Here is a 25,115-nt window from a genome sequence, read left to right as displayed (position 1 = left end):
TTTTAATTTACGGTATTTTCTTATTTTGATGTTTTGAGCTCTTTTGTGTTTAGAACAATGTATACTAATTTTTAAAGTACCAAATTGAATTTTTGTTCAATAAAAATCTTTAAAATGCGACTGTAGCTTTTTTTCCCCAAAACTTTGTCTTCAAAATAAGGGTACATCTTATATTCCGAAAAATATGGTACCTGTAAACTAAGTTCGTGTAAGAAGTTTAGTTTTCATAATTTTTGAAGCTGAAAATAAACTGAAGCTAGCAGGAAAACTTTTCGGTCTGTAAAAATGAAATTAAGATTTTTTTAATTTTCTGCAAAATAATTACATTATTGGGTTTTATAAACTGGAAAATGAGGGTTTGAAATTCTAACAAAAAACGACAACTATATATATATTGGAAACGGCGAAAAACCGCTATGACATACTTCAAATACGAAACACTAAGTTCTGCTTCTTAGACTAAATGTTATTAGTTTCATGGCCGACATACTTGCCTTTCGTATTGTGTTTTAAATTATCGTTTAGCGTGTGACATGTGATTGAATGAAGAGTAAATCTGAAATAATATGAACTTCTTAGATTAGTGAATAAAAAAAATAATACAGTAACATGAAGCAGTAAAATATTCCAATTACTTTCTTTTTGTAATTATTAGTAAATTAATTACAAAGTAAAACTAACTTTGGAATGTATCTTATCAATTATACGAGCCTACCATAAGTGGCCACCCACACCAGAATAAATTCCGATTTATTAGATGCAGAAACATGAAACAAAGGGTGCGATATTACCGTTAGTATTTAATAGGTCTGTACTTTGCAATAATATTTAATGTAGAAATAAGGTTATACATTGTATATACTAGGTCAGAAATCAGGTCAGACGAAGATTTATGTTGCTCTTAGAAGATGGTTGGATGGGACGATCAAGGGTAGACCCCACAGCCTCGATAGAATTTATGTCCGGCTATTGGTCTGGTCAAGAGGGTATGGTAATGCCTTGACCTTCAAGCCAGCGTTTTGTAACTCGGGCTTTATGAACAGGATTCCCCTAGTTCGTGAAAACACTATGTTGTCTGGTACCTTTAGTCGTTAACCTGATGGTTTAGACAAGGTAATTGTCCGTGCTCAAGAACTGTGATGTATCGAACAGTATTGACCTTTGCATACCATCAGCCACCATCGTACAGCACCCAAAATGACACACCATGATAGAAATACTGCTTTGATTTGTCACGGCTTGTGAAAGGTTCAACGAAAGTTTCTGAAAGGATAGTCCCCAAACCCACATACGTCCGTTGTCCGATAATTGCTCAAATCTAGACTCGACGGAAAACTTAGTGCCTCCAATGTAAGAAAAGTATGGTAGTAGCTGTGATGCCTATTGCTGTTGACTTATTGCTTGAAGCTATGAGTGGCTTACGTGTAGATAATCTGCCTTTGTAGCTCCGGAGATAACTTCTGTTATATGTCCAGCAACAATAGCGGCTGTTTGACGTGGGTGTTTCCACACCCTTCATAATATGCAGATTTCATTGGCTTTGAGTGACTAGGCTCTGCAGGAACTGTTTTTCTAGCACAGACATCCTGAGGACAGCTCTATTGTAAGTGACCTGGCGATATCTTGCTTACACTTTAACCACCATCCAACCATGAAATGTCTGCTAATTTCTGGAATCATTTCGTTCATAGGACGGTTATTTATTCTCTAGTCTTTACCGAACTATACATGAATGATATGTATAGTTATTTCATTTGCATATAACCTCATGGAAATGGTTGATTTTCGTATTGTTAAGCTGTGCATGGTATAATAATATACCATTGGTTTCTTTCTTTCTTTCTTTATATTGATATTTAACAAGGAATTTATTTTTTGTTCTGATTATGTGCATGTTTTTCAACATAACACGTAATAGAGAAAACCGTTGGGTTGATAATGTTTCAGGTGTTACCTTTGTTTTGTTTTTTATCATTCTCTAAGTTAGGTGATATCCGTTACCATACACTGAGGACATTGCTACATGGGAATTTGTAAGTTTAGGGCAGTGGCCTTCCATGGTTGTGCAGGTAATATTTAAAAATCGTGGTCCCACCAATGTGGAATGAGAATGGCCAGTCACGTGATATCTCAATCGTGCTAGTTATTATTATTCCAAGTCTACTAAACCTATTTAATATCGGATCGGTGTAGAAGCGATTACAGTTGTAAGTAGCAAGTACACACGCTGTATCATTGTTTTTTAAAGGTTTAGTAAAGGTTGTGTTGTTAGTGTATTTTACTTTAGGTTCAGTCCAATTAAATTCTAGTTTAAACTCGGTGGAAGTACATTCATCACTGTTCCGTAATGCCATAGAGTTCTCAAGTTACTTCAGATCACCTTAGTATACCAAATGGTAATACAATATATCAAGGTCGTTTGAGCAAGTCTGAAAAGCCTTGTGGATAATCTGCACAAAGGCTTTATATTATAAATTAATTAAACGCAATAAAGAGAGTTGATTATGATGGTTGGGGGATATTAATATTCATTGAATGTTAAAAACATATTCTAATTGCAAATTGAAAGTTATAAGTACCTTTTTACAACTGAATTAGGATGATCATGTCTACATGAATACCACACTTAAATGTGCGAGCTTGCTGTCTTTATATCCAAATCGTCGATAAGTAGTTACAAATTGGCGGAAGTATGTATAATAATCAAAACGATACAATTTTGTGAATAACTGTTGAGGGTCGAGTGTGACCCAATGATTCAACGTGCCGGACTGCTTTTCTATGGTTCTGTGGTTCGCGCTCAGTTCCATGTGCGCGTTATAAGAGTGACGATCAAATACCACTGTTCAGTGTGACAGAAGTAGGCGATTAGAGGTGAAATTCAACAAACCCATTAAAAAGGCGAATAAAGATTAATTTTTGAACGCTAGGGATTAAGAACAGAGGTTGTAAAGACACTTACGTGGTTTGATGGAATGTTGTAAAAACTGTGAATTAATTCAAGCTCTTCAAACGCACTAACACAAGAAAGCACAGAAGAAAAATAAATTTAATGCTAAAAGTATACATTAGACATTGCAAGGTTGGGTAAAACCATAATTATGTTTTTTGTTACTTTTTCTATTCATCGCGCTAAGTTAAATACGTTTCTTAAAACGTGATTTCATTGTTTTTTACATTTCGAAAACAGGTAAAACGCAGTTTGACAATGAACGAAAGCGACTTCTTTGGGTTTATTTCTATCGTGATTTCATTTGAAGCATTTCACCAACATCACTCCCACTCACAGTTGAGCTAATATCATTAACAGAAATCCTAGTCTTGTAATCAGTAAATAGATTCATTTTTATATTTTGATTGTACTTATCATAGACCTTGGTCAATATCTTAAATGAATGTGAAAAGACAACCCGTTCAAGGACGTATAAAGAGCCACCTAAAGTTGTTGTCGAAATACGCCTCACTGCCGTATTAAATACGTGGATGGCAAAATTATGATAAAGCTACACATAACTAATGGACCTTCAGTTGCATAATTGGAAGGCATCATAAAATGTTTTAAGCATCGTCAGGTCTTATTATCAGGAAAACTTTAATATGGGAAGTATCTGAAATTCAGCCAAGTTCAATATGGGAAGTATCTGAAATTCAGCCAAATTTAATATGGGAAGTATCTGAAATTCAGCCAACTTTAGGCAACATTTAATTCATTGCAACGAAGTGAGATTTGGTATTGTAAGACATTTAATAAGGTGATATTTATGAGTGCATACAACATTACTGGAATGTGTGCCATTTCAAAAATGTGATAATGAATCTGAACGGATTAATGGCGAGTAATTTTCAGATGCCGCATAACTGACGTCACCTAGATGCAACAAAACCACTGTCCATGCTCTAACACTATATGTACAATACCCCAGTATTACAAATTTCCGATGAAACTGCAACGTACTTGAACCATAACATGGTGCGTCTGAACTGCAATATTGTCGGGTGGTGAGTATCTTCACGTGCACAAGGTTGTTAGCCTGCTTCCTATTTATATGGTAGTTGTCCTGTAGCCCTGATCTTAACGGAAATTGTAATGATCCACATTTGACCAGTTCTTCCACATTACTATTTAGTTGATTCCAGGCTGGCAACTATAGATTGTGAACGTACCATTGTTGCATTTCGGACATGTAATGTGGTAGACCCATTTTCTGTTTTTATTCAGCAGTCATTCCAGCAACACCTTCCCACTAAGTGGACTTGTGCTACACTGCTGTGATTTCTAGTAGGTTCAATTCGTTGTATATTTTACACCTTTGTGTCGGGGTGCCATGCGGTCGTAATTAAGGTGCTGCTGAAGTGGGTGGGTGACCTTAAGTTGTTGTTTTGTTTTTTGCCGTGTAGTGCGCATGGTTTGTTTGTTTGTTTTGAATTTCGCGCAGAGATACACGAAGGCTATCTGCGCTAGCCGTCCCTAATTTAGCAGTGTAAGACTAGAGGGAAGGCAGCTAGTCATCACCAACTCTTGGGCTACTCTTTCACCAACGAATAGTGGGATTGACCGTCACATTATAACGCCCCCACGGCTGAAAGGGCGAGTATGTTTGGTGTGACGGGGAATCGAACCCGCGACCCGCAGATTGCGAGTCGAGCGCCCTAACCACCTAGCCATGCCGAGCCCGTAATGCGCATGGAAAGGAAATGGTAGTTTCGTACACAAAGGAAAGGAAATGCAGGATTGTTTAGTATATGCGCTTAAGATTTCTACTAAATATCGTGTACAGATGTAGTAATGAGGTCATCAAGAATAAAATAGGGAAAAACTAAAGCGTGCCACCTAGAGGCATAATTTAAAATGTTATGAATAACCGAATTGTAAGTCCAAATGTATTTCCTTAAAGCTAATGCTAAAAAAAGGAAAAGAAATGCACCTGTATTGGCAAAGTGTCGGGCCAGTACAAAGCTAAATAGATTAACGAGATGAGAAGTTAAGACAGATGCTACCCCGTAGCTTGGAGTTAGAACAATAACTCTTGTGTTAACGTTCACTTGTTTATAAAACAAGACAAAGGTATTTCTTTAACAGAACCATTTATTAATCAGTGCACTGTATTCTATCTAGGTTTCGTATGCCAGGCCTAGCAGCGAGGCTATCAAAGGCGCCAATCTGTATATTAGTGGGTTACCCAAATCAATGACCCAACAAGAATTAGAGAACCTTTTCGCCCCATATGGTCGCATTATCACTTCCCGGATCCTCTGTGATAACGTGAAAGGTAAGACTTTTACACACTCAATTGGAATGTACTTGGTCTCATGTTAACTAGACTGTGAGCTGAAATAAGAGAAGCATGGTATTTGGGTCCTCCAGGTTGTCGTATGTATGTATTCAATTTATATTTTAAAACCCAAGCACATATGAAATATGTATGCAATTAATGATGCAAGTCAAATATAAAGTTACTCTTACATGAATAATGAACGTTGTTGTTAGAACTAGCACTGCCTTATGTTAAGTTTCAGTTTTGTTTCCAAAGTGGGAACAAAGTAGCTAATTTTCGTTTCTCTTCCTCTAATAGTTAAGCCGCTTGTGGGTAATTTTGCAGGATTGTCTAAAGGTGTCGGATTTGTGCGTTTCGATCAACGGATAGAAGCCGAAAGAGCTATTAAACATCTGCACAACACCATTCCAGACGGTAGCAGTGAACCAATCACAGTGAAGTTTGCAAACAATCCAAGCAATAATGCTAAAGCACTAGCACCTCTGGCGGCTTATTTGTCTCCTCAGCGTCCGTTCCCTGGACCGATTCATCACCCTGCTAACCGCTTCAGGTACATACCACTGTCGCCGATCTCCAGGTACGGGTATCTAGCGGCTCCTAGTGATCAGTTCTGTCCTAAGACGTTTAGTTTGTTCGCTTCATATTTAAGTTGTATCTTGTAAATTTTTCCAAATTATGTTTCAGCTTGTGTAAGGTCCATGTGTGATTTATTTTATTTATTTAAGTAAGCAACATTCGCGTTTAAGATAATTCAATTTGAAATAAAAAGAAAATCAATCTGAGGGAGGACAATAATTGGGAACTTGTAAAGGAACACACTCAATATCCTATGGAGCCAGACGTACCCTAGAATTCAGGGTACGTCTCCGACAAGTATTTCCCTTGCTTGGAGATCGATCGTTTTCTTTTTTTTTTTGTATTTTGATTTGTTTCTTCTTGATTTGTTTTTCTTTCAATTATCCTGTTTTGGCGGTGTTATTATATATCTCATTTGCATTTCAGCTGGACCCACAATGAAACTTTTGTTTATTAGGAAAGACTACAATTAGTAAATGCTTATGTAATATGAAAAATAAGTTCATTATAAGCTTTAAAATCTGGTATTAGCAGCGTAATTTAATGTATATATTTTTTCTTTCTCTCTTTCAACGTATGTATGTGTGTTTATGTGTGTGTGTGTGTGTTTAAAAAATATCCCTAAAACAAAGTATTTGTATAATGAATTGAAATTTTCTATTTTGATGTATCTTACAATTTTATAGAGACAGTATTTGAAAAATATGTTAAACAAAGTGATTATATTTTGAAGATAGTTAATTTCTGCATTTCAGTGTGATAAAAATAATATTAGAAATTGTACAGAAGTTTAATATCTACGTAGAAGAACTTTCAGCATGGTCTCTGAAAACATGGCAAGTGTCCCATTTTCTTATTCTTACAAAACAGTTTTAGAATTGTGACTGCTTTTTTAGAGTGGGCGTTGTGTGTGAGAAAGAGAATTTTCATCCTTCCAGATACTCTCCTCTTGCCGGAGATTTGCTAGCAACCAATCCTCTCTTGGCTGGGAACGCCCTCAACGGCTCAGGATGGTGCATCTTCGTGTATAACCTTGCTCCTGATACCGAAGAAAACCTCCTATGGCAGCTATTTGGACCTTTTGGGGCAGTACAGAGCGTTAAGGTCATTCGAGATCTGCAGACAAACAAGTGTAAAGGATTCGGCTTTGTGACGATGACCAATTATGACGAATCTCTAGTAGCCATTCAGAGTCTAAACGGATACACTCTGGGGAATAGAGTTCTGCAAGTATCATTCAAGACCAGCAAGTGCAAGACATAAAATCTACCTCTGCTGCTCACGGGTCAGGGGGTGGGGAGCGATACGATGCGGGTAGAGAAAGAACTCGCAGACTTCTTACTCTACCTCTGTCGTAAACCAACCCTTCAATGAAATACTGTAAACGAAGTGCTGCAGCTCTAATCATCATGAATTTTGGTGAAGCCAACTTCTGGAAATCCTAGTCATGACATGTAATTATTAGAACTTTTTACACCAAATTTCCCAAAAGCCAAAGTAATTTTTTTTACACATTGCGAATATATGTCGCATATGACATATAGCAGTCTGAGACTAGCAACTGTCTGGTACAAGAGTATTTTTTCTTCATTTGTTGGTTGTCGTTTTCGAGCCAGTTTAGTCATCCTTTACGGTGCGAACAGGCATTTTAATCACGGTAAATTAATTAATTGGTCAGAAAAAGTATTAGAATATTTTATTTACATACTCCATTTCTTAAACTCCCTAAAATGGATCAGACTTCGCTTTTGATCTCATTTTTAAGGCATATATAAATTTTAAGCTGTCAAGGATGATCAAGACCATGCCAGACAGTGCTTAAATATTACATTTTACCCTAGGGTATTTTAACTTATTTTAAATTAATTTTTTGTTAAGTCTTACCAGTATTTATTTGGACAAGTATTTACTGTTGTCATTGAGTAAATTAGCTTGTTTGGTATAATCACTTAGATGCCAACTTGATTAAGCATACTGATTTGGAAAGCTTGCACTTAGTTTTTTTCTTTTTTGTTTTGATTCTCGGCTGTTACTTTTCATTTTTCCTTATTTTTATGTATTGCATGTTATTTTGAAGCCTATTCTGGAATTGCTGTAATTATATTTTTGTTTGAATTAAATGATTTTTGGCACCTTTGGTTATGAATGAGTTAATTTTTTATGTTAAGAAGATGAGCACGTTTTTTGTCCCCACCCTTTTTTTTTCTTCATAAAAGCACATTGGATTTAGTTGCCTTAGCACCCTGCATGCCGTTAGAAATGTTAATATTCAAAGATTGTGCATGAATTCGGAGATGGAGGGTGGGGTCTCAGCGATGAATACAAGGCTTACCCATACCACGAACCATCCGCCATTTTAGGGGCTCCTGAGTGAAAATTGGAGCCAACACTAACGCCACCACGGCCACTTCCACAATAATCTATTTTTATAAAAGAGTTAATAAAAAACTGAGGATATAAAAGTGGTAAGAACCAAACTCTCTGAGTTCAACCGAAGTGCTGTGTGTGTGCGTGTGATGTGTGTCACCAAGTTGTTTACCGGTTTTGGTAAGGTATAGAATAAAATAACATTTTTGTCCGTCAGATGACGCCCTTAAGTAAAAGGCGTTACAAGATTCATTTCCAGTTATCATCAGTGTTATTCAGTGGTTTTTACAAGCATTCTTGGCTAGACTAAAATAAGAATAATTATTTGATTAAAAATTATAGTTTATATGTCTGTCTGTGTGTGTGGATATATATGTATAGATATAAGTATATGTTTATATACATGTATATGTATATATACATATATATGTATATGTATAGATATATAAACCTGTGAATACATCATAAAAATGTTGTTGATGCCTAAAAGGCAGCAGTTACTGAAATTTGCCTCTGGCAAAATTTTTAAATTTGGTAAATCGTTACATTGGAATAGTACTGACCAAAAACGAAGTAGATTATAAAGTTTATATATAAAGAGATCATAGGATTTCAAATTTACGGAATAGTGTTGGATCTAGAAAATGCTTGTTTACCTACGGCATACTTAGAGTAGCTAGCAGGGTTCCTTGAATTCCACACAATATTCCCTTTGTAAGTATAGGTTCATTCCCACGAACCTTTTTATGCGTGTTCTACAACTTGGATCTAAAGATTGTAGTCCTACACTGGTTTCAGAACTTTTCATCAAAGGATATAGGAGGCCTTGTGCCAGGTGCTGAAATTTTGCACCTTGTGTGCAATACCGTATGCAACTACAATTACTACTTTGAATCAGATTGAATTTGCTATTTTAGATGTAATTCGAGAATATTCCTACCTTTTTTATACGTCAAACAAGAAAATTTGGATAATCTTCTATGTTATATAACGTTATACTGCTTAATGTGAGATTTCTCCCAGAGGTCACAACAATGTCTAAAATTACCACTGGCCAAAATACTGCCGGTGAGTTACCTTGGTTGCAACTTGTGACCTGTGATTGTGACATTCCGTTTTCTAGGTAATGACGTAGGTTTTGACGCAATAAGTATTTTGTAAGCTGAGTACGAGAATTTGTTTGGAATATACAGGTCTCTATGTTAGACGTTCAAGGCAATGCCTAGTATTCTGGAATGTGGAAAGTTTGGTACGTCTAGATTAAAATGTTCATAACTTTGAAGATCCTCTTTTAAAACGATTTTCAAAACTATTTATTAAAATAGTTTTCAACGTGCTGTAAGCCCGTTTTACATGTCATACTAATAATTTCTAGGTATATAGACGTAAAGAAATCTTTTTAGATGGGTTACAGTATTCAAAATTCGGCTATACTTTTCTCTTGTATGTTGATCCTTTTATTTAATGGCTTATCCATACGACTGACATTCTCTTATTAGAATGGCTGCGTTAATTTTCTTAATCTATTTCGCGAGAATTTTGAAATAACCCCTATCTTAAATTGAGCATTAAGTACTTTTGATGTAAGTGAATAATAGTTTATGAAATGTTTTTTTTTCGAACATTTGTTTAATCTTAATCTACTTAATCGCTAGAATTGTGTTTAACTTCATGTGTCACAACAGCTTTGGGAATTTGAGATTGACACTCCCGAAGAAGAAGTAAATGCAAAATCCTGAACATGCTGCTAAGCTTAATTATAGATTTTTCAAATGACAGGGGGAACAAGAAGTCTGAAAACAATGACCTGTTTGTTCCCACACCATCTTGTACTTAGTTTCCACTTCATTCCAAGAATCTCGTATCTCTAAGTTTGTCGATAATTTTGGTGTATTTGTGATATAAAATATTTGGTGTATTAACCTGTAGTTTTTTCTTAAACTTTTACATTCCAGTACTCGTCATTGTAATATTTATTTATTTATTTTGGAACAATACTCAACTTTCGAATCTCTGTCGAAAACGACCGAACACACCTCGTCCCCAAGACTCCATGATTAAAAAAACAAACGAAAAGTAGAAGCGTTGATTGGTTGGGATCATTTATACTTGTCTACTTAAGTGGCACCTCCTCACGTACTTAAATTTTAGAATAGTTTTGTGCTATTTGTCTGTGTGTTGCTTTAAAGTTGTAGTTGTTAAGTTGCCATGTGTATTTTAAAGTAGCAGTTGTTTGAGCATTGTGTAATTTTTCGTCGCATTGACGATTTTTAGTATACATAATTAATGTAGACCTTTTTTCTCGATATTTTATTATATATATAGTATTTTGAGCATTTTTTTCTTGTTAATGATTATTCACGAGTCAAATATTTTGGTGTTTTCAGTGTTTTCTGAAGTTTATCATATGTACCCTCGATTTTTCGTGCTATATAGTTTGGGTTTATTGTATTTAAATTTGACACATTGCCATCTACCGGCTGTATATGAAAGCATGTTAAACCCTACGCTGAACTCCTTAGAATGGGCAATGCTTTGCTCAAAGGGTGTTCTTGCATGCGGTTTTCGAGAAATCCTTGTATGTGCGCAGTTGATTTATTTATAAGTGCTGCAACCAGGTTAAAACACAAAGTAATTGAATTTGTGAGATTTGAATATTGAGAGGTTCGAAATTAAATATTTCTTAGTAGACCAATGGTTGTTGTTTTCTGCGTAGTTTTGATTGTACTGCAATATTTGTACTTTTCCATGTTGAAAATAAACTCCATCTTGGAACACATGTCTTCATCTTTAGTATTTGCCTGATTATATAAAGGTAAACACAATTTTTATTAGTAGTGGAATTATTAATTTGTACCCAGGAGATCATGGATAACCTCAACCATTAAAAATTATGTATCTGTAAATTAGTACGATCACCTACGTAAAAACTAAATGGAACGTGAAACGTGAGTGTTTTTTAATTATTAGATTGACCCTACGAAAAGTATTTTAACAAAAGCATGAATAATTCTAGTCGCAAGTAAATTTAGACTGACAAGAAAATAATATTTACCTCTAATAACGGGAAAAGTTTAAATTATTCTATCAATTTAAATTATTTCATGGACTTCAAAAAGGTTAATTTTGTTGCACTCTTGGTTTCACTCAGAGCCAAAACGTTGAGCTACTTAAATCGCCCACCATGAAAAGTAATTGTTGAGCATTTCAATAATGCTAAGAGCCGCTCAACAATAACATACGGTAAATCTGCATTTTTATTCTTTAAGTTACCTCACATTTTGAAATGTGAATGGTAGCGTGATTAATTCCTAACAATTTCGTGTAGAACATCCTTCTTGATAAATAAAATTTGGCATCTACATTATTCATGCTTGTTCTCCTGTCATTTCAAAAGTGAATGTTGAGCTTTGCCTGCGTGTGCAGCTTTTCAAACGCAACGCGGGAAGCGGCCGCTGTAAACGGGAGACAGACGAACGCTCTGACAGACACCTCCCCCCCAGTGGCACAGCGGCACGTCTGCGGACTTACAACACTAGAATCTGGGTTTCGATACCCGTGGTGAGCAGAGCACAGATAGTCCATTGTGTAGCTTTGTGCTTAATTACAAACAAACTGACAGACACCACGATTCGCAATATATTCCATATATATATATATCGATTAATTATAACAAAAAAAGTAATTAAATGAAGGTGTTGATTTAAAACTCAAGGTAATGAAAATTAATCATCTTTGAGTAAATCTGCCCCAAATGGCTCAACAGTAAGTCTGAAGGTTTATGACGCTATAAACCGGGTTTCGATACCGGTATTGGGCACATCACATATAGCCCATTGGGTGAGTTTGCGCTTAACAACAAAACGGACAAATGGAGAAAATATTTTGCAAAGGGTATTAAGCAGCGTCTGTATACACGTCTGTTAAAAGCATAAACAAACTGTAGCTCAGCAGCGATTAGGTTTTTTGACTTGAATATACATTTTCTGTTTTAGTACTGATTTCCAATAATCAACGTCACTCCAATTTGTTTTTATCTAAACTTATTTAATTGTTTTTGTATTTGTTGTCTAATTTTATAAATAATCCAAAAATGGAAAAACCTAATTTTATTTTCACTACAACAATAATCAACTATTCAACCTAGATTACCATCGTTAAAGATAATATATAAACAAATCACCATATTATTACATATTTAAACCAATACTACCAAGAAGACAAACAAGTTAAACTATAGTCTTTGTCCTATTACAAAGGATACCTTTGTGCAAACACTAATAACACTTTCCACAGAGATGTTATGTAACATGCTCTATCGTGGTGGTTCTTCAAGACTCTGTTTTAACGTACATAAAAAATCTAACTCGCAATCTGATTCCAAACAAGCGTAGAATCTCGTTTACTTTGCACCTAGAGAATCAGATGAATTGAAACAGCTTACCGAGTCTTTAAATATTATGGAAATTCCTTTTGCAGAAGTTCGTCTGATCCAATAGATCTCGTGTGTTTTAAACGCTTCTATTTTTCCATTCGCTAACATTACTGTAAAACGGAAAAGACTGAAATTGAAATAAATTGCAGAAATGTGCCATTTTACTACATTTGGTAGCGAATTTGAATGCTGTAAAAAGTACTATCAGTGAAATAAAACTACTAAGTCATAATCAATATACGTAAATCATATATTGCACTAAAGATGAGTCATCATATCTCTCCCTAACCTCGTTTCAAAAAGCTATGGCATATTACACCACAGCATACGTTAGTAATAACAATATTTCAGATGGACTTTTGGTTGCTATAGGCCCAGAGCTGTTGAGTTTTCACACCTGACATAACTTCTTTGCTGGTGATTCGAATGTCAAGTAAAAGATGGATATGAAGTGGCATTATTTCCAGTTTGAATTCCAACCGTTTAACCTGAAATAAAATTATTTGGTATCAAATTACCTTCTTGCCATGCTTGCCTGCCAGTGGCTCAGTGGCAAGTCTGAAGTATACATCGCTAAAAACCGGACTTCGATACCTGTGGTGGTTACCTGGTTGTGCTTAATAACAAACAAACTTTCTTTGCCAGCCTGGGCGTTGTATACCTTGTTATGGGTTTACTTACTTTCCTAAGTTGTGTTATCGAATGAAGGGCCCTAAAAATTTGGAAACAAATACTAAACCATATTCTTTGGTAAATGCATGGCTTTAAAGGATAGGACTTGAATCTCATTAAGTAGTTAGAATTTTTGTTAAATTGCATCGGGTGACATCTTCAAACGAAATATTTGACTTATGATCATATATTTTGACGAAGAAGTATGCAGGAAAAATGGCGGGATATCACTGTTGATTTTGCTAAATTTTGCGAAAAATTACCCGAGAGCTATCTGAGCCCTCATTCTGGAGTAACAGACTAGAGTGAAGAGCTCCTACTGCCAACTCTTTGGCTGCTCTTTACGAAAGAATAGTAAATTAGCTTGGGCACAGACACACACCAAATAAATAATTAAATGCTTGTTTTAATTCTTGCTTATTAGCTATGTAGATAAAAGCATTTACTTATTAAATGCGTTGTTTATCGTCACTTCTGTGATTTTACCGTTCATCATTAGATTACGTTTTCAGCCTCATGAATCTGTTGTATTCTAACTATTTAAGAAACATTTCAAACCATAATCTAGTATGTTAAATCCTTCAGTTTATTGATTATAGAAGTAAATCTTATGTAAATAGTGTAATTTCGGTCAAAGATTCTAATCAATTACTTATCAGAAAATGACCGTAACTACATAGTATATATGACAAAAAAAAACGAGAGATTTTTTTTTAGTCCATTACACCATACTTGAATAATAATTTTATGTCTTATAAAATTACTAGCACAAATTTATATTAGAAAAAGCTCTCGATTTTTAAACGTCTTACTCGTGCAGTGTTTGGTGCATTACAGCGTTTGATTTGCGCATATTATTACTAAATTTGTAGTCTGAAACAAAAAATCTCAAACAGTTAATATACTGAAATGATTTCTTAGCTACTTTAGAGAATCATGGACACAAATTTTATCATCGTTAATATGTTTCTTTAATTCCGCTAATATATGACTATTTTGTGTAACTTATTTTTCGAGCGATTATTAATAGTCTAAAATCGAGTTTTCTGCTCAAATTGGGCAAGCATAAATAAAATACTACTTGATGGTAATGTATTGCTCATAATATGAAGAGTTAAATTACTTAATCAAGTTTATTTTGGTTTACTAACTTGGCTTGCAAGCAACTGATGAACACAGATTGAGTTTATAGCATATTTAAAGCTCTATTTTCCGAAACGATGGAGTAAGTATAGTGCCCCCCCCCCTTCCATCAGAGTCCTAAAGAACTAATAAAAGTCACTTTGCATAGTCAGCATTATCTCGTGTTTCCATTCATCGAAATAAGGGAATCGAACGAGGCTAGAAAAAATTGAACTCAATCAGATATGAAAACCAAAATGGCGCCTTAGTAATTCTACTTAGAATCTTCATTCTAGAAATGTTACTTAACATACCGCTTTAGATTCGTTACTTTATCTGCATTTATTAGTATGAGTTATATAAAATGGAAGCATTTTAAAATGCCGTTTATCTTAATGGACATTCATAGTAAAATAATTACAAAACGTGTGTAAGAGAATGATAAAGTTAGGGTTAAAATCAAGTTTAAGGAAGTTAGAAAAAAGGGGAATGAAAGTGTGAAATGTGGTAATTTAGAAGGAGTAAGTTAGAGTTTTGGAAAATATCTTACTGGATTTTCTGGAAGAGATAATTAATCCTCCTAAATATTTAAGATATGATGTAAACACAAATTGTGATAGAAAGTTTGTTTGTTTTTATCTTGTGAGCCTTTCAATCACAACTCTCAGAGAATCCGCCAAAATTACGACGGAATTTCATTATGTCACGTGACACAGTTAGAGTAGGTTCATTCAGTAATATCCAATCAGAAGCTGTGTAACACGTTCTGTGTTTTAAAACCACAAAAACATCCACGAAGCTTTGAAATTTCATAAACGTTATTAAAGCTTGTGGAGTATATACAGGTATGTAGTTGCACAGTTATTGCAAGAAACGGGTTACCAGCTAACAATAACAAACTCGTTGCATGTAATTGGGAACAAAATCCTTCTGTATGGAAATGGAAACAATTGTGTATGCACTCTACCTTAATTCAATATAAAATGTTTACGAACGTTTATTATCCTCATATTTACGTAACAAACGTTTGTTGTTGTTTTTTTTTAATTTCGCGTAAAGCTACACGATGGCTATCTGCGCTAGCCATCCATAAGTTAGCAGTGTAAGACTAGAGGGAAGGCAGCTAATCATCACCACCCACCGCCAACTCTTGGGCTACTCTTTTACCAACGAATGGTGGGATTGACCGTCACTTTATAGCGCCCCCACGGCTGAAAGGGGGAACATGTTTGGTGGGATGGGGATTCGAACCCGCAGATTGCGAGTCGAGCTCCCTAACCACCTGGCCATGCAGGATTTCGTAACAAAAGTAGGAATACAACCATTCACAAGGTAAACTGAATATATGTAAAATGTACTACACAAAGTTGGTCATGAGCTTAACGAAATAACCTGATGAAAATAATCTGTATATGTTAGTTAAATTCAAGTTAAACATGGTTTAACACATGTATAACATATTACTAATAATATATTAATATATATTTATACTTGTATGTTTACAAATACGTTAGTTATAGATCAACAAAATAGCTTTTAGCTATAAAGACACACAGTTCAAATGCCACAGTATAAAATTCAGTAAATTCTTAACACAAGTTGTTTCTGTTATGGGTAAAGTGTGGCCCAATGGTTGACGTGCCGGACTGTGGAGCCGAGGTTATGTGGTTCGTGTCCCGTTACTTGCAGACAAAACTGCTCTCCGCACTTTCGGGCCGTGAGTATGTCATAAGAGTGACTGTTAAACCCCACTGTTTGGTCTGACAAGATTTGGTGGTATTGACCAGTTACCTTCCTCTACTTTAATATTAAGAACGGATAGCGTAATAAAAAGGACTTCCACCGGGACACAAGGCTTGCAGGTTTTGGGTTCATCAAGATAAGACTTCCTGCCATACCTCCTGTTCAACTGCTGTATACCTCAAGTAGCTGGAGAACAAAACGAGTATTCATGCTACTTTCTATGAAGACATACCTATCAAATCGCCTATGTATCTCTGTGTAATCGGACTTATAAAACGAGCACTGGCAAACCATCGTTCTCGTACTCTTTGTGGATTATTAAAAACTCTACAGGAATGATTGGTGTTCTTTGAGCATGACAGCTACCCAACGGGGGTTTTCGTAATGGAAACTGCGCTGCAAAGCTTTTGTCTTGATGCACAATCGTCAGATAAAGCATTTCCGGACGTGGTGAGACTCCAAGATCGTTTTAACATAACGTATTTAACTTCTGCATAATACAAGAATAAATATACTCCGAGAAACAACACGGAGAAAAATCAAGAGTGAATAAAAGAAGGAAAGGAAACTGTGAACAAAAATTACCACCCGTGGTGAATGTTCAGTATGAGTGATTCTTTGTTTTTAAGCATAACACTAGACAGTGAGTTAGTTGTGCTGTATCCACCGCGGGGATTGAAATTTGGATTTAAGAGTAATAAACCCTTAAATTATTGTTCATCTAGTGGTGAACGTCCAGTATGGAAAAAGTTGGAAAAGACGAGTTGTGGTAAATCGACAACTGAGAAGAAAAAATATGATAAAGAGGATTTAATCTGAATTAATCCAGAAAATGTTTCTTATAAGAATATATATGAAAAGTAAATGAAGTATGTTTCCCGCCAGTTTTATTTCTTGCGGTGTAGTAAGGTTTGCAGCTCTGTGAGTGTAAATACTCTGTAAATTAATAGAATCGAATAGTATGCAAGATGCTAAAACATAGTGAATTTGAGGGGAAAAAAACTGTAGGTTGTTTGAAGTGTAAAATATTGTATGTGAAATAAAGGAAATGGTTAGCTACATGCAAATACAAAAGCATTTAATAGTATCGTTAATTTGAAATATAAAAGAAAATAACGTTTGATGCTGTCAAACTGACAAGCACTCACTTCTTAAGGATGTAAAAAAAAAAGTCTGGTAATCCTCATTGAAACAAACTCACAGTGATTTTATGGAATTCAATTTGTCTTCATGTGGTGAAATCCCTCTGTTCGGTTAGAGTAGCCCAGGTATTGGCGGTGGGTGCTGTTGATTAGCTGCCTTTCCTGTACTATTTCCTATCAAAATTAGGTACGGCTAGCGCTGATATTTTGCGCGAGTATCCGAAACAAACAACTCTTGTTATCCATCACGAAGCCAACGGTATTGTCGTAGGCAAGAATACTTAGATTTAGAAAACAACATCTATGCATTTCTGATTAGATTCTCTGCTAAGTGTCAACCTGACCTCATGTTCAATAACTTACGGGGAAAAGGTTATAAGTAATAATAACGTTGGATGATGAGAAGCTAAAATTCTGGAGTGTAAAACAAACAAACAAGAACACCAAACGACATTTTCAAGAAATTCTCATCAGTACCACTGGATGCTCCGAATCTGATAAATGATATTAGATTATATTGTTCAAGATAAGAAGAAAATTCACAGAGAAAATAGTGTTTAGGTTATGTAAGTGTCTGGTTTATAAATGTTTTGATTTAAAGAAGGATTTAACAATAATTTTGTTAATTTACCATTGCCTTGTTATGTTTTTAATGTGCTAATTTCACGAAATATAATAATACTTCTTTTCCCGAAAAACATACACTCAAAGCTTTTATCATATTGATAAATTACATTCTCATCAAAGTAGTGTTTCTCACGTGTGCTAATACTGAAAGACAGGCCCATTATTGTGCTCCATAATACAAGGATTATGCGAAAGCGAATCTCATGTATCAACAAAACAGAACTAATCAGCCAATTATCATATAGAAGACTAGTAACTTAAACTGTCAGGCAACCAAAAATTGCATTAAGCGTTAATTGATAAATGCAGAGAAACACGAAGTAACCAGCCGCTAACTTTGCAACACAAACAAAATCAATTCCACGCTAACTTCGTACTTATACAAATACATTATTCGACTGTCGACTTGTAAAATATACAGGCCGAGTAATTTTGTCATTCTACTTTAGTAACTACCCTAAGAATTAAGCACTGTTATATTTCATGATCTGTACCAGTAATGGCAAAAACAAACATTATTTTCTTTTCAGTCATAGCATGATAAATACATAGACGTTCCCCAATTTATTTTGACATATAGTAAATGTTTGTATATTCGATGATGTTGTTTTTTTGACTGTTTATAATACATGAACTTTTAATGATTATTTTTTAATTTAAAAAATGTATCTTAAACTATTTAATTTTTTTCTTTAGGAGACTATGAATTTGAACATAAACACTTTCGCTTAATGTTGACTTAGGATATTTATACAATAGTTATCATCAATGATATTGCCCTCAGTAATTTTCACTTAGTCATTTACATGGTTTGTGTACATATAGGTTTTGTTTGTTTGTAATTAAGCACAAAGCTACACAATGGGCTATCTGTGCTCTGCCCATCACGGGTATCGAAACCCGGATTCTAGCGTTATAAGTCCGCAGACATACCGCTGTGCCACTGGGGGAGGCGTACAAATAGGTGTTTTACCCAACTGATTCCCCCCCCCCGCTTAATCAGTGGTATGTTTACGTTATTGCAATACTAAAATCCGGGGATCGATTTCCTGCTACGGATTTAATGCAGATAGCCAATTATGTAGCTCTGCAGTATAAAATCGACAACAACTATCTAATGTAAGTGATGATTTGTTTGCATAATTACTATATTTCTGTTATGGTAATGATATATGTACTTTCATTACTAAAATAATGCTACAAAATTACATATTTTTCACCTTCTGGTGACAAAGACTGTTTTTGCAGACGGAGAGCTTGTGAAAAAACACGACCATTTCGTAAGTACTGGAGTAAAATTTAAAAATAAAAAGTATTATCTCTCTCTCTATATATATATATATATATATATATCTTTAAGCGGAGAAAACACTTAAAATTAATAATTTTCTGTCATTCTGAGTTTTCGAAGTCTGCTTTTCGTTTGGCTTACCTTTTTAACTACACAAATATATAACTAATTTAAACCTAGTTTGAAATTCTACCGCTTCAACAATACGAACCTTTTATGAGATACAAACTTGTGAGACCTATTTAATAACTTGTATCCCATTCTATAACAACAAGTTTCTGATGTCCTGAGCTAAGCATAACGATATGCGTTGCATAATGTCTCATTTTAACAAATGTATACAGAAGGTTAAATGCGTTATATTAAAATGATTTTGAATATCCAAATCAGCAAGTTGCGTGAAAATCACAGCCAATATAAAGTCTTAGTGGTACGAAATGTATCAGAACTACATTTTCACGTTGTTTGGCGTTACATAGATAGTATGATGACACTGAAAATTAATTGCTTTTAGGTAGTGTTTGTGATCGCCCTTTCCGACGGAACATATTCATACATTCAAAGCATAAAGATGTGTTCAGATCAGGGATCTAGAATTTCTCAGACGGAGATATCCCTTGTAGTTGATGATATGAGAAAACAAAGGAATATGGATCAATTAATTTGGAGGAAGCAGGATCACCCAGAAAGAGACCTGCAACAAGTTGTATCCCAGCTGTGGTAAGCAAATTGTGGTGTCCTTTTACAAGTGAGAACCCATGAACACAAAGGTCCAAAGCTAAAGCCGTTTACATGCCCCAGGCAACAGGACTCGATACCACAAAATATTCCCCCGCACTTTAAGGTGCATTACAATAGTGACAGTTGATCATTTTACGTAGATAGTGGGTGGTGGGTTCTGCTCACTGGTTATCTTCCGTATGGTTATTAGTTCACAAATAGAGACGGTGGAAGATTGCCTTATTATGTTTGCCATAAATACAAAAAACAAATACATCAGTCCCAACATAATTAAGAAGAATCTGCGTCTGGAAAAGCGACATTTGTCCAGTGCACACAAGTCGTTTTCATGACATGTCTGTTCAAATGCCACATACCCCAAGCACCTAGAGAATAAAACGGATACTCCTGCTATACCATACGAAGATATAATGGTAAATTCGCCAGACACAGTAGCTATGGATTTCTGTGAGACCGAATTTTGAAACAGACGCTGAGAAACCGCCATTCTCGTAAACTAGATGCAAAGGGAAAGCATGCAGAGAGTAGTTTTGTGCATTTGATATGACAGCCTTGCATCGAAGCCTTTTACTATGAAAACTACACTGCAGGGTTATTGTAAAGATGCACCGTCATCAGATAGAGCATCATTGGACCTGGCGGCATGGCCTGTAATGACGTGGTGAAGGTCCGAAAATGTTTCATAAGTACTGTAGTACTTATAATAGGAATGGGTCAGATGTGCAATATATGCAATACAAATTAAAATCTCAAGCACACTACAAACAGCATGTAAACAAAACTCTATAAGCACTTTAAATACACTGCTGAGTAGCAGGTAAACCAGCTGCAGAGTAGCAAACCACCAAAGCACTTGAGAAAGTCGGCAAAGTGAAAACAAAAATTTCACAAAACCACAAATTTGTCAATCTGACTATCTGATTGACTGACGTTGTTAGAAAGGCATAGCTCTCTCCTGCCTTCCCCTCATGCAAATCTAAATGCACATGATTGAATTATGCTACATTGGCTAAAAACGTTTTTCTTAGTTTTACGTATAACCTTGGTAATAACAAGTAATAACAATAGCCATTTTGCAACACTACTAATGAGCTAACAATACACCAGTAGCCGTATTCTATGACTACGAGCACGCTCTGTGAACTGCCAAGTAACAACCTGCTCTCATATCACGTACGGGTACACGATTCCTTATGTGCATTCACTACGTGATCAGCCTCTAGCTGTATCAGGTAGATAAAAAAGACGTGGACTACATAAATTCTCTAGATCTAGATTATAACTATGATCTAGCCTTTGAAAGCGAAGTTTTCATATCTATACATTTGACTCAAGAGTTCCATCATAGTAGCCTTTGCCTAAGACGTGAGGATGAACGCTACCACTGCCGAAGTCTGACACAGCTTTGCTTGAGCACTCTAGACTGAAGACAAGAACGATAAGTTGCATAATTTATTTTTGCACTGTTTACAAACAAAGTGTGACCTATTGACATCTAAGGTTGCACTTGAAACAATGTGGTTTTTAAAATATGCCTTTCAAGGAAACAAAACGAGAGAAAATGAGAAAATCTTATTTTGATAACTTTGAAAAGTCTTTGTCCCAGTGAAGAGAGAATTACTGCAACAAAAAAGATAAGTCTAGAAACAATTATGCTGAATATGCGAAACACGTTTAGCCACTAATACCGCCAAAGAAAAGGCTGCCATCCTGGCTAGCTGGAAGGAAAACAATAGCAAAGATATCAGCAAAAACCAGGAAATGTCGAGAGATAACTCTAAGAAAAGCTACGAGAAGGATAGGCCTAGACCACAGTTACCCTCAAGAATTATTATGAGACAAGAGTCAAACAAATTAAAAAAGAAATGGGAATGAGAGCACCAAAAAGGCAGGAGACAATGTAGGAGTGGGTGGGATAACATTACAACATTTGGTTAGCCAATCTGTTGCCAAAATCTCTAAAAACAAAACTAACAAAAAAGGAAGAAAGAAACGCTGATATTATTTATAAAAAGTGACATCTAGGAGAGGCAGTAAACTGACCTAAATTCCACATGCTTACTAATTTCCAATTTACCTATTTATTACATTAGGTCAAGTATCTTAACAAAATTATATGGGAATATACATAAACTTTTGAAAAAGGATCACATTTTGCCCTGTAAGATCTATTACGCTTCTACACTTTGTTATTAGGGTCAATATCTATGTAAATATGAAAAGGTCTCATGATTTACGATGAAAACCTAAAGATGGTATATAACATGCGTGATTCCTCATTCATAACAGAATAGTATTTTATCATCTTTGCCACCGAAGGTGGACGGAGGTCATGTTTTCACCCATGTGTGTGTGTGTGTGTGTGTGTGTGTGTTTGTCAGCAAGGTTTCTCGAAAACGGCTGAATGGATTTGGTCGAAAGTTGGTATACAGTTGTAGACTGACCCAACTTAGATGTGACTAGCTCTTGGATGGTTAAAGTCACGAAATAAAACAAATCCCTATCTGTTAATATGGGAAACGATTTTTCACTATTTTTGCTCTATAACTCAGTCAAAAATGATTGAATTTTGATGAAACTTGGTGAACATATTATTCTTCATTGTCCTGCCAAAATGTTCAGCGTCCTTTGATAACAGACTTTCTGAGGGACGAATATGATCAACGCTGCGTGGCGGAGGTATGCGCTCTACCAAGTGCCTCTCTAGTTTAATACTGAAACACTATATACTTATTTTTACCAAACTATTGTAATGTCATTGACACAACTTTTAATACTAAGCGTATTTGTAGATATATTTTTATTTGACATTTAGTCTTAGAGTAAATATTTTGATACTTCACCACAAAGAACGTGAGAACAATGAATTAAACTAGTAGTATTTGTCTCACTGTTTATATTTCATACCCAGCTGCGATACACTCCACATATCTACACTGCACGCTTAACAAGTTAAACGTTCCACATGAGTACAAAATTATAATAATAATTCAAACATTTCACACAGCTATGATACAACCTTTATATATCAGACTTCATTCCCACCTACAGTACATTCCACAAAGCTACATTACAAGTTTGATAAATCAAACCTGCGTGCCAACTAGAGCAAATTTCCTTACGCTATCGTCAAAGGGCACAGGAAAAAACAACATTTTAATTTGATAAAGGGACACGAACCACGGAACTTCAGATCTGCTGTCTGTCACGCTAACTACTGGGTCCGAAGATATTTTGACGAATGATCCATACATTTAGACGTTCTCGTTTTTTCGTCAACAGTGGTGCGAGTAAACAATAGCTCTCTGGTGAGTTATAACTTTAATATCTGAAACAGCGTGAAGTACAAGTCTTGAAGTATCCTGTAACATTATAATATAACACGGTTTTGACCTATAAAAACAATAGGAACAAAAATATATAGATGAAAATGGCACTGATATAGCCACACAGTTAGAATGTAAAAATTAAAAAGTGTTCCTTTTAATGTATTTTAGACTACAGAGACTTAGCCGGAAAATGCGGTAACCAAACACTATGAATGTTTACTAAATAAATTATCTAGCCTGGAATACTAGCAACTCAACACAATGAAGCCAATTTCAGTGAAAGCGACTCTGTTTGACAGGTTGGTTGCCTATAAAGAGAGGAAAATTGACAACGTTAATAAGTAAATATCTTGTTACTTTCAATCTTCGAACTGTGAACGCTTAACCGACTAGTCATGGTGTCACGTGACAGATGGACCAGTAACTGAGTACTCAGACAGAGCAAAAGAATAATTAAATTAGAGCAACAGGAAATTTCCTTTTCCGCGAAATTATCGCTCTTTAAAAATAAAACTAATTAAATTGATTTGACAAGAAAACTGCATCACATTCCTGAACCGAGATGGCGATTAATATAAGCATGATTTTTTTAGGGAAACATGGATTTGGCACATTGCATCTTATTGGATACTATGCCTTTGAGATAAAGCCCTTATACATTAAGTTATAAGTTAAAATGTTTCTTAATGAAGAATACATTCATTAATTATATGTATAAATGTAATATGTTTATATATTCTATTACGTATATATATATATATATATATATATATAACGATCATTAAGAATAGTTCGGTAACTATATTTACTTTCATTCACTCAGAAATCATAATTCTAGATTAGAAATTCAAAGTAAGCATTAACGAATTCAAAGCAAAACTCTATCAATAATGTATCTTTAGCTCTGATTGATAAATAAGCACAGATACTGATATAACATCTAGTTTCCCACGAGGCGACAGACACTTTATACTATTTCGTTAGAAGATTCTTAATGAACTGATATAAAGACAGTAAGAACACATACACACACACACACATATATATACATGGATATCAGATTAGGAACTAAACTCGTCGAATAATACTCCTAATATATAGTAATAGATCTCCTTTACGTTACAAGTTAATTCGTCAAGTAAATGTATACATGTACACAGCGTGGTCACAAGTAAATAGACACAATCTGACACACATGAACTGATATATTTATAATTCAATTAATATCTAGTAGATCTTCCTTTCGCTTCGTGGAGTTCCTTGAACCTTTGGGGCATCGTGAGAATCATTTCGTCAATTTTAGATTGTGGGATTTTCGCCCACTCTTGCATCAAACTTGGAGTAGATCGCTCTTCGAAGTTTTTTTTTTGTTGTTGTTGTTGTTGTTTCTTGACTTGCCGGTCGAGTATGGCCCAGAGGTTTTCGATGGAGTTCATGTCAGGAGATTGGCTCATCCAGGGCATCTTCTGGATACCATTTCCTTCCTGCCACTTTTGGGTGTTTCTAGCAGTGTGACACGATGCTCCATCTTCCCGGAATAACGTTGTGTTCTTGTCCACGAAACCCAAGGAATAAAGTGGCAAGAGTCCTTCCTCCAATATTTCGACGTATTTCGCAAAATTTATGTTGCCAACGCACTCCACTAAGCTCGATCTCTCACCAACCTAAACAGCTTCCCAAACCATCACGCTGAAACCACCATGCTTCACAGTTGGCTGCAATCTTGGTGAGTCATTCTCCAGACCCATACTCCTTCCACTGTCCGAAAATTGAGTGAATCTTGATTCGTCTGAG

The 25,115-nt window shown here is 35.3% G+C and overlaps 1 protein-coding gene across 8 annotated transcripts in view; it reads left to right on the top strand.

Moving 5' to 3' along the window:
* Positions 1–11,006, top strand: part of LOC106474425 (ELAV-like protein 4) — a 52,565-nt gene extending 41,559 nt beyond the window's left edge. For 3 of the 8 annotated variants that reach the window (XM_022379655.1, XM_022379659.1, XM_022379653.1), the window contains 3 exons: positions 5,117–5,270; positions 5,574–5,853; positions 6,791–11,006. In XM_022379655.1, coding sequence (XP_022235363.1) covers positions 5,117–5,270; positions 5,574–5,853; positions 6,791–7,115 — 759 coding nt within the window. In that variant the 3' untranslated portion in view covers positions 7,116–11,006. The remainder of the gene's footprint in view (positions 1–5,116; positions 5,271–5,573; positions 5,854–6,790) is intronic. The other 5 variants (XM_022379675.1, XM_022379671.1, XM_022379683.1 and 2 more) reach the window with 3 other exon arrangements.
* The last annotated feature ends 14,109 nt before the right edge of the window (positions 11,007–25,115 follow it).

The sequence above is a fragment of the Limulus polyphemus genome, unplaced genomic scaffold (genome assembly GCF_000517525.1).
Source record: "Limulus polyphemus unplaced genomic scaffold, Limulus_polyphemus-2.1.2 Scaffold138, whole genome shotgun sequence".
In the NCBI taxonomy this organism is placed as follows: domain Eukaryota; kingdom Metazoa; phylum Arthropoda; class Merostomata; order Xiphosura; family Limulidae; genus Limulus; species Limulus polyphemus.
Note: the sequence above shows the minus strand (reverse complement) of the source record. Positions and strands in the feature narration are given on the sequence as shown.